Genomic DNA, 15,838 nt, shown 5'->3' on the forward strand with positions numbered 1-15,838 from the left:
TAGGTGTATGTGGCTGGTGCCTTAGCTGGTTGAGCTATAGGCGCCGAGCCAAATCTCTGTTGTTTATGCCACCCACTCACCCAGTCTGGGGTACTTTATTATGGCCGTCCCAGCACACTAACACAGGCTGGAATCTTACTCTTTCTATGACAACATTTTTTTTTTTTTTTTTTTTAGACACAGTTTTGCTATATTGCCCTCAGTAGAGTGCCATAGTGTCACAGCTCACAGCAACCTCCAACTCTTGGGCTTAAGCAATTCTCTTGCCTCAGCCTCCCAAGTAGCTGGGACTACAGGTACCTGCCATAATGCCTGGCTATTTTTGGTTGCTGTTGTCATTATTGTTTAGCAGGCCCAGGCTGGGCTTAAACACGGAACCCGCCAGCCTCAGTGTATGTGGCCAGTGCCCTACTCACTGAGCTACAGGAGCTGAGCCTACATGGCAACATTTTTTAACAAAAAAGCAACATATCCAGATGGTGTGAGTGTGTGTGTGTGTGTGTGTGTGTGTGTGCGCGCGCACACTTAGCTGCATCCTGCCAAGTAGACAATCTGCTAGATTTTTCCTTGGCAGGTTATCCTGGCATGATTCAGATAGTATGTTTCTTTGTAGAAGGCAGGGTCTACTTCCATCTGGCATCTCCCTTTACACTAAAATCAGAACCTTTAAACTGGATTTAAAAGAAAAAGGAAAAAGAGGAGAGAAACCACCTGGTCAGGTACCAGTACTTGCTCCATTGAAAGGAAAGATGGCTTTTGGTGTGAATTGCTGACCCTCTGCCCACAAAACCAGCAGCCTCTCCAAAGCTTCCTCTGAGTGTCTGGACCCCTGGGCAGGTGGCTACATCTTAACTCTCCCTCTTGACTGCTACTGAAGCACAGGTATTTACTGAGAGGCTGAATGCCAGCACCACTGGCTCTTTCCACTTCAACCAGACCCTGCATCCAGATAGCCACAAGAATCCACCATCACAGGACAGCTCCAGGACTCCAACAGTCTCTCAGATGTTGTTCTGGAGTCTTCAAGACAAGTGACATTGCCACTTTTACTTACGGTAATGGAACTACGTATCCAACCTCGGGCCTCAGACAACCAGAGGTGGCCAGTCCCAAGACTAGTTAGCTCAGGGCTGAGCCCAGTGAGAAGCAGGGGATGACAAGGGAGCCCCACAGTCACAAAAGCACACAGGTGCTGCCACCACAGACAGGCATGGGGGAGAGAGGAATTTTGAGACTTGCTCCAAAGAAATGAAATGTTTGAAGATGGACAATGGATTGGTCCTAGAGGACAGGATTGGTAAGATGCTCCCATCTATGACCCTGGGAAATGCCTACAATGGTCAAAACACTTATTAAATGCTGGGTAATGATACTTTAAATTAATACTTAAACCACTGTTCCCATTTCAACAAAACTTGAAGATTTCTAAGCTAGTCAAAGGAAAAGCTATACTTTTCTCTGGATATAATAACATAATGGTTTATAAACATTGTCTATGGGGCCAGACTGGTTTCAAACTCTGGCTCCCTCCCCTAGCAGCACGATCTTCAGCAGGTAACTCAAGCACACTGGCCTCAGTGAACTCATCTATAAAATGGGTGAGAAAAGTACTTCCCTCATAGAGTTGTTATGAAGCTACAATGATTACTTGCGAAGCCCTTAGAGCAGTGTCATAAATGGCACATGGAAAGCATTAAGAAAGTCTACCACACACACAATGAAATAGACTTTCCCCAAAGAACACAAGCTCCACATGAAGTAACATACCTTAACCTTGGAGTTCTCTATCAAATGCTGGGCCATGGATTTTATCAGCACCTCAAAGAAAAACCAGGAATACTAAAAGGAAAAAAAACCACAGGATCCCAGTAAGAAAATTAACAAACTAATAGGTAAAATGTTAACTCTCTTAAGCTGAAAATGTTATTGATATAAAGCAAGTGTGACCCTAAAACACAGCTGAACCACAGAGCAAATTATCCTCAGACTCAATAGGTGAGGAGCAGATGGCTTCTGCCTGCTTCACCATAAATAACTCCATCATGCTGGGAAAATGGATCTCTACGGCACAATCCAACAAGACTATCTATGTAGTCTTTCCTCCTTGCTGACCTCTCACGTGGTGACACCTGCCTTTATAATCTGTATGTTGATGTCCTCCACTGACCTGACCCTGACGACTTACTGATATGCTATATTCAAGAGCCAACCAAACATTACATACAGAGCTTCTCTGCAGCTCCTATCTCAAGACACAACTAGCAAAGCTGATACTGGGGGACTAATTCTGTTACCCTTTTTTATGGGTGGTGGCTATTGTCTCTAAAAGCATACAAAAAGGGAATATTAATCAGGCTTTGGAGACTGAATTTTCATGAATCAGTTTCAGTACCACAGAGCCACACTGACTCTCTAACATACCTTAAGTAGTTTGTTGCTGGTGAGGAAATCAGCAGAAGGCTTGAGAATTGTGGTCATAGATTTGGCCAGTTCTTCATGCACTGTTTTATATTCAGAAGCAACATATGGCTCGGCCTTATATGCATACTTTGAAGGGAAGGAAAAGAGATTTTAAAGCACTGGTTCTCTGAGTTGAGCTAAAAGCCTGAGAGTCTCTAAAGCACAGATCAGGGACTGAGGTACAGTCTTAAGAATGAGAGTGGCAGTTTTGATAATGAAGATGGGAAAGGTGATTGTCACATGACAGAGAGAGTCCAGAATGTCTTCAGGAAACCCATCAAAATGTGGGAATCACTCAATTCAACTCAGTGGCCATCAGCCACTAACTCCATCTATACCAGGGACCTTAAGGACATGTGGCATGACAATAGCTAATGAACTCCAACTTTATTTTTTAAACTACGACATAGTTGTAATTCATGAAGATGGCTAAGACTAAAAAGAACATGCATAACTTTTTAGAACAGTAACAGCAACTATGTTTACTGAAGGTTGTACATAAAAAAGGATGTGTTGGGGGTGGCACCTGTGGCTCAGTGAGTAGGGTGCCAGTTCCATATGCCAAGGGTGGCGGGTTCAAACCCAGGCCCGGCCAAACTGCAACAAAAAATAGCCAGGCGTTGTGGCCGGCGCCTGTAGTCCCAGCTACTCAGGAGGCTGAGGCAAGAGAACTGCCTAAGCCAAGACCTGGAGGTTGCTGTGGGCTGTGATGCCACAGCACTCTACTGAGGGTGACAAAGTGAGACTCTGTCTCTACAAACAAACAAAAAAAGAAAGGATGTGTTGGTGGGGCAGCGCCTGTGGCTCAGTGGATAGGGTGCCAGCCCCACATACCAAGGGTGGTGGGTTCGAACCCAGCCCAGGCCAAACTGCAAAAATAAATAAATAAATACATAAAATAAAATAGCTGGGCATTGTAGCAGGTATTGTAGTGCCTGTAAAAAAAAAAAAAGGATGTGTTGGTATGCATCCTAATGACATCTCTTGGTGTCCCACACAGTCTTCTAATGGGACTGTGGATGTTGTTACCCTTCCTATCATGGAAGCAGTTTTCCTAGGAATTTTATATGAAAAAAAGAAAAAGGAAGACAACTACCGTGTTTCCCCGAAAATAAGGCACTGCCTTATATTTATTTTTTCTCAAGAAGACACACTAGGGCTTATTTTCAGGGGATGTCTTATTTTTATTAAGCATAATACAACAATCTATATTTATTCAAATACAATTAAGTCATCTTCTTCTGGAACCTGACAGGGGGAGCCGACCTTGTTGGTGGGGCTGGTGCTAGTGATGCGTGAACTCCTTTCCTTAGCCATTCGCACATGTGCAATAGAATGCCTGCTACCTCAGTACCACACGTGCACCTGCAAATGTGCGAATGGCTAGGAGAAAGGAGTGATGCAGTTGCTACCTGAGCACCTGCACAAGTGCAGTGGCTGGGAGAAAGGAGTTGTGGCAGATAGAAGGTATTCCAGTCTTCCTTACCGGCCTTGAGGAGAAATGCATGGTGTGGCTATGCAGTATATCTGCATATATAAGACCCATCACTAGGTCTTATTATGGGGTAGGGCTTATATTTAACACATGCATAGAAATCCTTCTAGGACTTACTTTTAGGTAGGTCTTGTTTTCTGGGAAACACGGTAACTATACTTAAGGCCTTGCCAAGAGCAACTTAAAATTCTTCCTTCAACTTACATGTTACTTGACATGTTATTTGGAAACCCCATGATAAGAAATGTAATTGAAAGAATGAAATTCTGTCAGTAAATGAATAGCTGACCCCATTCATTCTTCCCTTTGTCCAGGAAAAAAAGCCAGGGATGAGAACAGAAAGGAAAAAATAGTAAGTATTAAGTATATTCACAAATAACCAGGCTTATGAAAAATAAATGCTTAGAAGGAAAACCATAGAGCCAAAGATACAAATGGCGGTTTGTTTACATACCTTAACGTATGACCTCAGGTGGCTCTCTAGTCCTTCTTCATGGCACTGGGCAACCGCATGGATAATGACCCTACGTACCACAGGAAGGAATAAAGCAATGAATAGTAATGTGAAAATGGAAACATTTCATTATCATCACATCAGTAGAGGAATGAGGATGCTGCTGATACTTAGGAAACAGGAGATGAGGAGTAAGATGGGGTCCCTACATACAGGACTCAGATATTTCTTAAATATAACATTCAGCAAAGACCAGCATCCTAGATATGCATGACTATGGTCTATACGCAGGCAGGACTGGAAAAGAAGAACAGCATCCATTCATTCACCTCACTTACCGAGTCACGTTCACTGCAACTTCTTCCTGGGTTGCTCTGGTGAGGACTCGGAAGAGCTGGTTCAAGATGGTGGGCAGGAAGGCGATCATCACATGGCCTTCCATGGCATGTAGGCTCTGCAGATGTGAGACAGAGAAGCTCATGTTATCTATGTTAACTTTTTTGAAAGTAAACCAACCCAAAGCAATTCCCACTCAGTTCCAAATAGGGATGGAAGAACTTCCTCTGAAACAGATGGAAGGCTGTGGTGGGCAGAATGCCCCCAAGAGATGCCCACGTCTTAGTCCTCAGCTCCTATGAATACTTTACATGGCACAGAGGAAGTAAGGTTGCTAAACCAGCTGGTCTTCAGGTAGGCATTATCTAGGTGGGGTACCCTGGAATCACAAAGGTTCTTAAAATTGAAAGAGGGAGGAGCAGGGAAGAATGATCAGAGCAGCAGTATATTGTCTCTGAGAGGGAGGAAGGGGCTACAGGCTATCACATGTGAAAATCTTCACTGTTATATTCCATTTTCCTTGCTTAAACCAAACTAATCTCTATGCTATTTCTTACATATCTTGTTTGGTCCCGACACCTAGAACGCCCTTTCAGCTATTCTCTCATTTCAAAATGCCCCCCCTCCATCTCATGCTGTGTAAAATTCCCCTGGACACACCCAACCTCACTCTCGCTGCTCTGCACCTCCAGGAACCTCCCCACCCCATGCACAAAGCTGGGACTGGTATGTGTATTATTTTTTATTTGAGTTATCCACCTAGTATGTAGTCATACAGTTTGTATTATCTCTTGCTATGAAATTCCTTCCTAGAAGCTCCGTACAAGTGAGGACAACAATCACTACTTCTTCTGTGTCCATCGCTGTGCCTGGGACCCAGTGAGCTCTCAACAAGGAGATCTGTGCCAAGTGAGTGGCCTTCCATGCATGGGTAACAATGTGTGGTAGAGATCCAGCCTGGAGAAAGGGCTACGTGGAAGTAGGCTGAAGGCAAGAGTAGTACTACTTCTCATGTCCACTGCCTGCTGCTATAGAAAACCACAGAGAAGCTACTGATGTGAGATTTACGGTAATCCTTACAGAGGTTTCCAAGGAGCTGACACCCACCACCAGACAGAAAACCCAACCTGCTCCAAACTCATCAAAAAGGGGCTACTGAGAAAGCCGTCTGGTACCTTAAGGTATTTTACAAGTTCATTCCCTAAGGCTTGGGCTCCGGATTCAGTTTTCTGACAGTACTGGAAAAAATTATGTAAGTGTTGATCCTTGGGAGAAAAAACGAAGAAAAATAAAGTCCATTAGCATATATGCTGTGAAAATGGGAGCATGCGCTTCTTACAACATATTTTTTTTTTTTTTTTGAGACAGAGCCTCAAGCTATCCCCCTGAGTAGAGTGCCATGGCATCACGCTCACAGCAACCTCCAACTCCTGGGCTCAAGCGAGTCTCCTGCCTCCGCCTCCCAAGTAGCTGGGACCACAGGCGCCCGCCACAACGCCTGGCCATTTTTGGTTGCAGCCATCATTGTTGTTTGGCGGGCCCGGGCTGGGGATTCGAACCCACCACCTTAGGTGTATGTGGCTGGCGCCTTAGCCGCTTGAGCCACAGGCGCCAAGCCAACATATTTTTATAAGACTATGAAACTGATCACTTAAAAATGAGAACATCAAAAAGATCTTCAAGTGAAAGGGGGAAAGCTGTTTTGAAAAATGTTACTTGTAGCAGTCATTTCTATCTATCAGCACACATGAGCACCTCAGAGGTACTTTCTTAAAAAATAAAAAAAACTTCTATAGTAAAAATATATCCATACAACAAACATATGAGGATTTTGTTTGCAAAAAAAGTAAAAACTCAGTCCCAGAGCAACCCCTGCTAATTTTAGTGGAAGGGCACGTACCTGAGTATACACTGTGGAAACCAGGTGAGTTGAAACTTTCAACAGTGGTTTGCCTCCATCTACCCATTTAATTTCTGGACCATAATGCTGAAAAAATATGGAAGAAAAAAAACCCCAGCATATTAATTATCTTGGCTTCAAACATGATAATCAGGGAGGGAAGTGAGGGGACTACCAAGGGACAAGTGGCCAGAGACCCAGAGCCTGTGCCTGGCTGTGGCAGGGAGGCAGTGGATGCTCACCCACATTCCCCCTCAGTACAACACTCTTCTGACTTCCCAATCTCAGTCTCCTGTTCCACTTACTTGTAGCTGTGTGGGTTACTGCCCATTTGAGGGAAAAGCACCATGTTTTACCACTATCTCAACCACACCTGAGCTGAGTGAGGACTGTGGCAGAAGGAAGCAGACAAAGCAGCAAACAGAACAGCAGCAGGCCTGGCACGGGCAAAGGGTCAGTCGGCTGCCTGTGCTGATTTTAGCTCCCAAAGCCTCCAATTTTCTGTCGGGTTCAGACCAGGAATATAACTGAAAGTTATATGATTTATCCTTCTTTAGGAACATTTTTAACTACTTGTCCGTAACATGGACCCAAATTTGGCATTATTTAAATGCAGGGAACCATTACAAGAACAGGCTTTATCTAAGCATGTGATAAAACTGAAGTATATAAAATTTGATATGTTTAAAAAAGAATGCAAAGCCAATAAGCCAACTGGAGAAATCTGAGGAAAATCTGGTTTTCGTGAGTCAGAAAGGTTTCAGAATGTGCTGCCACGTGTGTGAGAAACTGGCTTACTCAACCTGTACTAAGCTGGAAGAAAATTCCTAATAGTTTACATGACCTTGAGAACTCATCTTTGAGCACGGCTAGTTTGCAGAGATAAGACTTCCACCTTATCCAGTATCTCTAAGTCTCTCCTTCTCTGCTAGCTCAGGGCTTATAAAATTGCCAAAATTATAATTCTGACATTGAGTGAACTGCTAACAGCACTGCCTTGTACTGGTTCAAGGAAATAAAAATGTTGGGACTAATAAAAATACTGTGTGCTTTTCTGTGTTATTGTTTTAGTTGCTCTTTAATGGTTTTTGAAGGAATTGGGATAAACCAATCTCAAAGTCCTTTACCCTGCCTATCCCCAGTTCCTGGTAGCCGAGGTAGCCAGGTGGAAGGTTAGCCGAGACAGGGACATGCTGCTCACTAGTCACCACCCTTCCATCCTTCAGGAGCGGCAGCCAGGAATAACCAACTGTTGAAAACAAAGAACAAGAAAAAAAAAAAAACTACTATAAGGGTATGAAAACTTAGGAAAGAAAGACAATGTAAAACTGTCTGATTTTGAAGAACTGTTAATACCAATCAGAGTACAGAAAACATTTTTATTTATTTACTTTTTTTGAGACAGAGTCTCTGTTGTTCAGACTAGAGTATTATGGCATCAGCCTGGCTCACAGCAACCTCAAACTCCTAGGTTCGAGTGATCCTTCTGACCACCACAACAGCTGGCTAATTTTTGTATTTTTAGTAGAGATGGGTATCCCTCTTGTTCAGGCTGGTCCTGAACTTCTGAGCTTAAGTGATCTTCCCACCTCAGCCTTTCACAGTGCTAGGGTTGTAGCTGTGAGCCACTGCGCCCAGCCCAACATAAGAAATTTAAAGGTCCTAAATATGGTCTCTGCAGAACATTGTCTATAGTATACTGTGGCCTCTCTGGGATTAGAATTCTAAAATTTTCTTTTATAAAAATTCACATATACAACCCAGGCATGTTACTTATACCTTACCTACAAACTTCACCTAAAAACTGCTTCACAAAGGGATGCAAATTCAGAATCAAAATACAGTGTAATAACTTAATGTACAAATTATGAAAAATCAAAACAATGATGAACTTTCAACCTTGGGTTTCAACAACATCCTTCTTCTTTGTGCTTCCTTTACTTGAATTATCACAGCTGACGTGGAAGAATGTGAACAACAAATGGTGCTTTTCATGTAGCTGAGTGGGTAGTTCTATTTTAATCTGCAAGGAAGGCAAAATAACAATCTTTCTAATATTCCAAAACGTCAAAATTCTCAGCAACAGCAGAGACACATCACCCAATGCACAGATGCCCATTTGGTCCCCAACTGATATGCAAATTAAATACCTGCATTCAAAGGCACCTGAGACTATAAACTGTGCCAAACAAGAAATGGATCCTGAATTTACTGACCGGAAACAGGAGAACTGATGGCATTTCTAAAAAGAACTGGGAAACACAGGAGAGTAACTACTATACCTAGTTACTACTGCCATGGCAGGATGAAGACTAGGGTCAAACATTCCACAGGAGCATTCATACAGCAGTTCTACTGAACTAGATTATAACTCAAAATGTGCAAACCAAGATAAGGATGATTCTCAGGTCCAATAAATGTAACTGTATGAAGTATTAATTTGAAAGGAAATGAGCCAAAACAGTAGCTATGGTAGTGAAGGTGGTTGATGACTTTTTCCTTTCTATAATAACTGCATTTTCCAATTTTTATTTTTAAATAATGAATATATTTATCAGAAAATAATACATAAAGCAAATGCTTCAACATGAGTTCTTTTGCTATAATTTCAGTACAGTGCAGAAATTTTGCTTTACCAAGCAAATATTTGGTTTCCCTTATTGTAACTGGTGAAACTGGATTTTCCCTTGAAGACATCACTTACCTCATCATAAAACTCTGGGTTTTGGTGATGGTGTAAAACCGCAGCAAAGGCACTTCTTGTGAACACTGGCCCACCAGGTCTGCCATAAATGCACTAAAATAAGAATTAGCAAAAGGAAACAATCATTAATAGGTGTTAAATTAATGGAATAAGAAATTAAACTCAAATGTGTTATAAAGAAAGAACTCTTGCAACGTGGACTTAACATCACTACATCCGATAAAACTTCTATCTGTTTCACCCCAGGCCTGGAGCCCCCTGACTGTCAGGTCCAGCCCACTTCCCAGCTCATCTCCCTGTCCCTTCCCACTCCTTGTTGCAGTTCTGGATGACACTTGGATTGCTGTTCCCTTTCACACTTCCACGCCTTTGCTTATACAATTCCTCTGTCTGATGGCCTTTGCTTTTATGTGAACCAAGCAAACTCTCAGGCACCCTTCAAGAAATTGTCAACTCCTTCTATGTACCTCCACATTTTTCTACAGTAATTATTCAGTTTTATCCAAGAAACCATTTTAGCACCACATGTGTGCTAGGGTGTTTTTCTCTATGACTGTCTTCCTATTAACTGTGAATTTCTTGAGGACAGACACTGTGTTATATCTTTTCTTCGTCTTTGTCTCCTTTCCTTGTTAGAACATCATTTTAATTTAGTTAAAGAATCTGGGCTCTAGAGCCAGACTGCTTGAGTTTGAATCTCACTTCTACCTTAAGCAATTAAATTCTGTGCATTAGCTTGCTCATCTAAAAAATACTGGTAACAATAGTACCTAACTCAAAAGACTATTACGAGAACCAAGAGTTAAACACACATAAGCGTAGTGCCTAAAGTATGTAGCATAAACAGCATTCAATAAATGTTACTTACCTATAATCTACTACTATCATTACTACTATACCAGAGGAAGCATTTAATGAAGATCACCTTTTGTTGGCTATCTGTTGTTATCACTTCTATTATCAACATTATTCAGTTCAAAAGTCTAAACGCCCTCACAATGCCTGGCTCACAGTGAGTACACAGTGTTTACTGAATTGAATCTGAGCAAGAAACATGCACCTTATACAAGAGAATAACAGAACAAACTGTCAATTAAGAGCAGGAACATTCCATGGTCTGTGAGAAACAGCACACGTGGTCATATATTGTAACATCATATATTTTTGGTTTATGTCAATTTCTTAAGGTGTAAAGTATCACACAAGTGAGTTTTTAGAATAGAAAAAATCAGAATACACAGGTGAATAGGAAGAACAAACCTTCAGGGGCTGACAGTCTTCCTCATCTGAGTCTTTGAACTCAATGCAAATAGCAATATTTCTGGCCTGCAACAATAGTTGAACAAAAGAAAATAAGAACAAACAATAATAAAAAATCAGAAGATGTAAATATTTATGAAAGAACATGGGAAGCCAAATCCTAAGGGATGTCGAGAGGGAAACCTCAACCTTGGCACTCACCTTGGCAAAAGACTTCTGACTGTCATATTTCAAGCACTTAGGATACACGTAAAGGTGATTATTGTAAATGGTGTAAGGCTGAGTGTGTTTTGGTATGCAGGGCACAAACTCCTCTACTTCAAATGTGATTGGAGTTTTAGCACAGGGGTCGAAATGCTTCATGGGTATGTATGATGAATTAACATAATCTGAAAAGACATTCAAAACAATCCAAACTGAAATAAAAACCAAACAAAAACTTTGTCTTTATTATAAAGAACTGTCACTTACTAGGGAACTCTGAGGAAACATTATCAATTGTAATGTCTAGATTGCCTAAAATCACTGGTAGTTTAGCCATCTTCTCAGGTCTACAAACAAAAGAAGAGAAAATCAAATGTTTGTAAGTTAGCTTAACTCTACAATTTGAATTCTAGAGCACCACTTCTAAGAGAAATATCAAGGAAGCCACAAAAGCAATTTTAAAAAGAGTAAAAAGAAACAGGTAAAATTAATTTTAACAATACATTTTATTTAACCGAGTTGATCCAAAATGTTATTATTTTGTTAAGTAATCAGCATAAAAATGTGCAATCTAAGTCTTCAGAACCAGAACGAATTTTACACTTGGAGCACATATCCTCTTAGACTCTGTGTCTCAGGTGTTCAGCAGCTGCACACAGCTAGTGGCTGCCATGCTGCACAGCTTGGGTCCAGATAGATAACGCCCGCAGGTGGTTATAGTTAAAGCATTCCTGAATCTAGCCTCCTACAGCTGTTTGGCTTTAAACAAAATTATCTATCCACTAATACAGTCAAAGGCGATTACTTCCAGGTAGCCACACCATCCTCGTGACCCATATTACATTTATAATCATCTAAAATCCCTAAATCTTTCTTTTTTTTTAACATGGTTTTACTATCATGCTACCTCTCTCTGTCCTATGTTTATACAATTATGTGTTTGGACTTCAAAATCAGATTTTATTTTTGTCTTGATGAAATTTCATCTTTTTATGTTTGACCCATTTCTAGTTGATCAAAATTCTCCTAAATCCAGATTCTAACATCTACTATATTAGATATTCCTAATAGCTTTATGTCATGAAGACATTTAATCAGAATGTTATATTCTCATAAAAATCATTGATAAAGATATTGCATAGAATATTGCCCCAAACAGGCTCTTTCCCATATCTTTAGAGACATTTGCAGACAGACACTGGTGTCTTCTTAATCACCGTTCGTGGCATTTGGTTGGTTACTCCAGCAGTTGAACAACTAACTGCCCACTCACGAGTACATTTCTCTGACTTGTTCATTGGTTCTCACACAAGGTAAACACACTTTGCAAAGCTTTTGCATTCCTCCACCATACCAGCCTAGTGCCCCAGTTAAAAAGAAAGAAAAAATGTGGTTAGGATGACTAGTTCAACACGATATCACTTATTCCTTGAAAACAGAATGCTGCCTCATGGTTCTTCATAAGCCACCTGCTCAGTAATTTTTTTTAAAAACATTGCCAAGGAAGATCAAAGCTCATTGGCCAACAGATTTAGTATTTGATTTCGTCCCCATATTTGAAAAGTTCCTACATCCAGGTTTTAAGATTCCCCAGACATTCCTGCCACCTAAGTCTTATATGTAACTTCTTAGTTTATCTTGGAATATCAGTTAAACTAGAACTCCCCCCTAAATTCTAAATCCTTGCTCTCTATGACTAGAGACTATTTTGAGTAGATCCATTTTGGCCGATCACCAGCTCTAAAATGCTGAATTTTTTTTTCCTCAGAGCCCCTCTTATTTCCACCTGTCTTCTGTTTACACCCAAGTTTAAATGAACAATTTCTTGCAATCCTGAAGTCACACTGATCAGGAAGGCAAATCAATGATTTTTCATACGTTCTGCCTTCAGTAAAGATTTCTGGCCAAGAGATCTTCAGGGACAGCTCAGCATGGCCCTGGCTTTTGCCTGTGCCCACTGGGAGAGATGTTTGACACAAACAAGATCTTCTTCTTAGAGCAGGAGGAAGGTCAGTCGTGTTCCCCCAACAGTCTCTTCTTGAGAGCTTTGCTCTGCCTCCCACCTACTATGCCCTCCACTGATGACAAACTCTGTAGTTATGTGAGGCACACAGTTTCTTCACATACAGTGTCTCACTCCACCTCTGCAGCTGGACAATGCAACACTGCAACCCACACTCAACATTGCACTCCCCAAAATCTTAGCGATAACTAGGAAGCTGTATCTACTTGGGTTAGAATACTCTATTACAAATTATACTTTATTTCACCCCTTCTTAGTTATTTCTACATATAAATAGGCATCCTCTTCACCATTAACATTATCCACATACAACTTTTTGGAAGAGGTAGACTTTTAAGCAAGTTTTAATTAAACCATCTTCACTGGAAATCTTTCTACCATGGATTATATACTTCTGTGCCTGACTATATTTATTTCTTATTCTGTTTCTTCCCTCTGCTGAAAGCTTTTCTGAGAACTGCTCATGTGTGTGAACTCAGGAGTGAGGCTCAAACCCCCCCTCAGGAGAACTTTCTCTTCCCACTGCCCATCCATTCCTGCTGACTCAACAATTCCCACTGGGCAGGGGAACACTATCACAAACCAGCAGTCCCAGGCCAACAGCCCTGGGTGCCTCAGAATGTGTTAAGCAGCCTGGTCCTCCCTACTTTCTGTATTGGGAAGAGCATGTAAAAGCCTCTATTAGAAAGCAGAGTATCTAGATCTACTGGGAAGAAATACCAACATTCATGGTGGTAATAATCACTCTAACATGCATTCTGTTTATTCCCCACCCCCCTGTTCTAGGAAGTAGATGCTATGATTATATACCCTTAAAAAAGAAGGAGAGATGCAGGCAGAGAAGCCGAGGAACCTACCCCAGGTGTCTCAGCATGGATGTGAGCTATGGGTTGGGCTTTGGAAGAGGAGCTGAGTTCCCTCAGAGGACAAAGGAACAAGGGGGTGTGTGTGTGTATGCCACACATGTTAGTAATTTACCTGCCAGAAAGGGAACAGATATGGTAGAGGGAAAGTCCACAGCAGATTAGAGAAAATCAGACAGCCCTACCTGACTTGAATGCAGTGTAAATAGAGTAAAATGGGGGTGAGATGGTAAAAACTGAATGCATAGAAGTGCACAAATAAACACAGATATATGTTAAATCACCATTCAAAAATGGTAATGGTATTACTACCTAAAATATCTAATGTAGTAGCAATAAAAAGGTCTACATTTTACAGAAAATAGTCCATTTTTTATACTTTGCCTTCATGCCTTCAAATTTCCTGCAGAAGTTAGAAAAGAAAACACATGAACAAATAAAATATAAAATAACAAGTCTCTCCTTTTATATATGTCAGCAACACCATTTATCTGGCAGAATCGCTTTCCTGCTAAACCTTGAAACACGTCCCTGGGTAATTATTGCATGGGCAAAAGGAAAGTAGCTTTGGCAGCTATTTTGCAAAGACTGGGGCAGCTTGAGAAAAAATTTTCTCACACATTATTAAATGACATTTTGAGACAATTATGGGAGCAGAAACAATAGGTTTGGATCCAAGCTGGTTCCCAGGCCACTGTATCAGATTGTTTCCTGTAGAGAGGAAAGTAAAAGACCAACACTAAGGTTTAAAAAGAAAAAATAAAAAGAAATCTTCCACTTTCCTTACCTCCATGGTGGAGGAGATGCTGAGTTTCTCTGGATTCTTACTGCCAGACTTCCTCACCTTGCTGTACCTTCTCATGCGCTTAGTACTGGATCCCTGGTTTCATGTTCTGGGTCTCAAACTGGCCACCCAGAACATACTCTTCACACTGAATCCTTCCTACTGAGCACAAGTGTGAACGCCTACTGTGCAGGACAGAACCCGCACCTGGCTTTTCCCTCCCCTAAGCCAATGAAGGTCTGTGCCCTCTGCTGCCTGGCCATGAGCTTTCTGCTCAGCTTGCTTTTTGGTTAGTGACCCTTTGAAGTCCCACTCTGCAGCCGCCACTGACAACAAAGGCAGTGCCGGGACCTGGGTCTACCCTCATGGTGCTGCTGCTCTGGGGAAGTGTCAGGCTCACCAGGTGGGGAAGTGACTTCTCAAAGACCAAACTGCCATCACATTTTATGAAGCTGTTTGTTTTGTCTAAATATAAAAGTAAATATTAGTTTTTAAAACACTGAAAGTGACAAAATGTTATAAAGTAGAAAGTGAAAAACTGCCCATAAACCCATCTCTCAGAGATAACTGTGATTAACATTTTGGTGTACATCTACATGACTATTTTTATGCTTATCTATCTTTCCATTTAGTTAGCACTTTGCCTATCTACTTCTTCATTTACATACAAAATGAAATATATAAAACACCTTCATTTCAAAACAGAACAGAAGTCAAACAGATACACTTTTTCTTCCTTAACAATATAATGTGTTCACCTTCCTGAATGCACACAGACCTACAACATGATTATCAAGAGCTGCCTGGAAGTCCTTCAAGGGGGAAATATAATCTATTCAACTACAGGTGACCGGGTTTTCAAAAAATTAACTTGTTATTCTATAAGACAGTGAGTTTCCTGGAACTCAAAAAAGACTATGTCTCTGTGACAGTGGTTCTCAACCTTCCTAATGCTGCGGCCCTTTAATACAGTTCCTGTGAGTCGTGACCCACAGGTTAAGAACCGCTGCTCTATGACAATACAGCATGTAGGATAATATGTATTACCAACTATCAATAGAGAATGTTTTTTAAAGATGTTAACTGTTGCTTATATTTATAATTCTGAAAAAAATCAGAGAAGGTTAAAAATGTCCAAAAATTAGAAAATTAAATAATCTATAGTGCCATTAATTAAATGGACAATTATAATATTTATTAATAGGCATTAAACAACATGTTTATAGGTTGGGTGTAGTGGCTTAAGCCTTTTGATCCTAGCACTCTAGGAGGCTGAGGCATGTGGATTGCCTGAGCTCAGGAGTTTGAAAAAAGCCTGAGCAAGAGCAAGACCCTGTCTCTACTAAAAATAGAAA

The 15,838-nt window shown here is 41.0% G+C and overlaps 1 protein-coding gene across 3 annotated transcripts in view; it reads right to left on the reverse strand.

Annotated features, from left to right (window-relative positions):
- The window catches only part of DOCK9 (dedicator of cytokinesis 9), a 175,143-nt gene that overhangs the window by 82,472 nt on the left and 76,833 nt on the right, over positions 1 to 15,838 (reverse strand). For all 3 annotated transcript variants that reach the window (XM_023513093.1, XM_023513092.1, XM_023513091.1), the window contains exons 16-27: positions 11,081 to 11,160; positions 10,811 to 10,998; positions 10,610 to 10,675; positions 9,350 to 9,442; positions 8,545 to 8,668; positions 7,773 to 7,894; positions 6,646 to 6,732; positions 5,921 to 6,010; positions 4,748 to 4,863; positions 4,410 to 4,479; positions 2,422 to 2,547; positions 1,768 to 1,839 (exon numbers count right to left, since the gene is read on the reverse strand). In XM_023513093.1, coding sequence (XP_023368861.1) covers positions 1,768 to 1,839; positions 2,422 to 2,547; positions 4,410 to 4,479; positions 4,748 to 4,863; positions 5,921 to 6,010; positions 6,646 to 6,732; positions 7,773 to 7,894; positions 8,545 to 8,668; positions 9,350 to 9,442; positions 10,610 to 10,675; positions 10,811 to 10,998; positions 11,081 to 11,160 — 1,234 coding nt within the window. The remainder of the gene's footprint in view (positions 1 to 1,767; positions 1,840 to 2,421; positions 2,548 to 4,409; positions 4,480 to 4,747; positions 4,864 to 5,920; positions 6,011 to 6,645; positions 6,733 to 7,772; positions 7,895 to 8,544; positions 8,669 to 9,349; positions 9,443 to 10,609; positions 10,676 to 10,810; positions 10,999 to 11,080; positions 11,161 to 15,838) is intronic.

This window comes from Otolemur garnettii, unplaced genomic scaffold (genome assembly GCF_000181295.1).
Source record: "Otolemur garnettii isolate 467f Iridium unplaced genomic scaffold, OtoGar3 scaffold00034, whole genome shotgun sequence".
Classification (NCBI taxonomy): domain Eukaryota; kingdom Metazoa; phylum Chordata; class Mammalia; order Primates; family Galagidae; genus Otolemur; species Otolemur garnettii.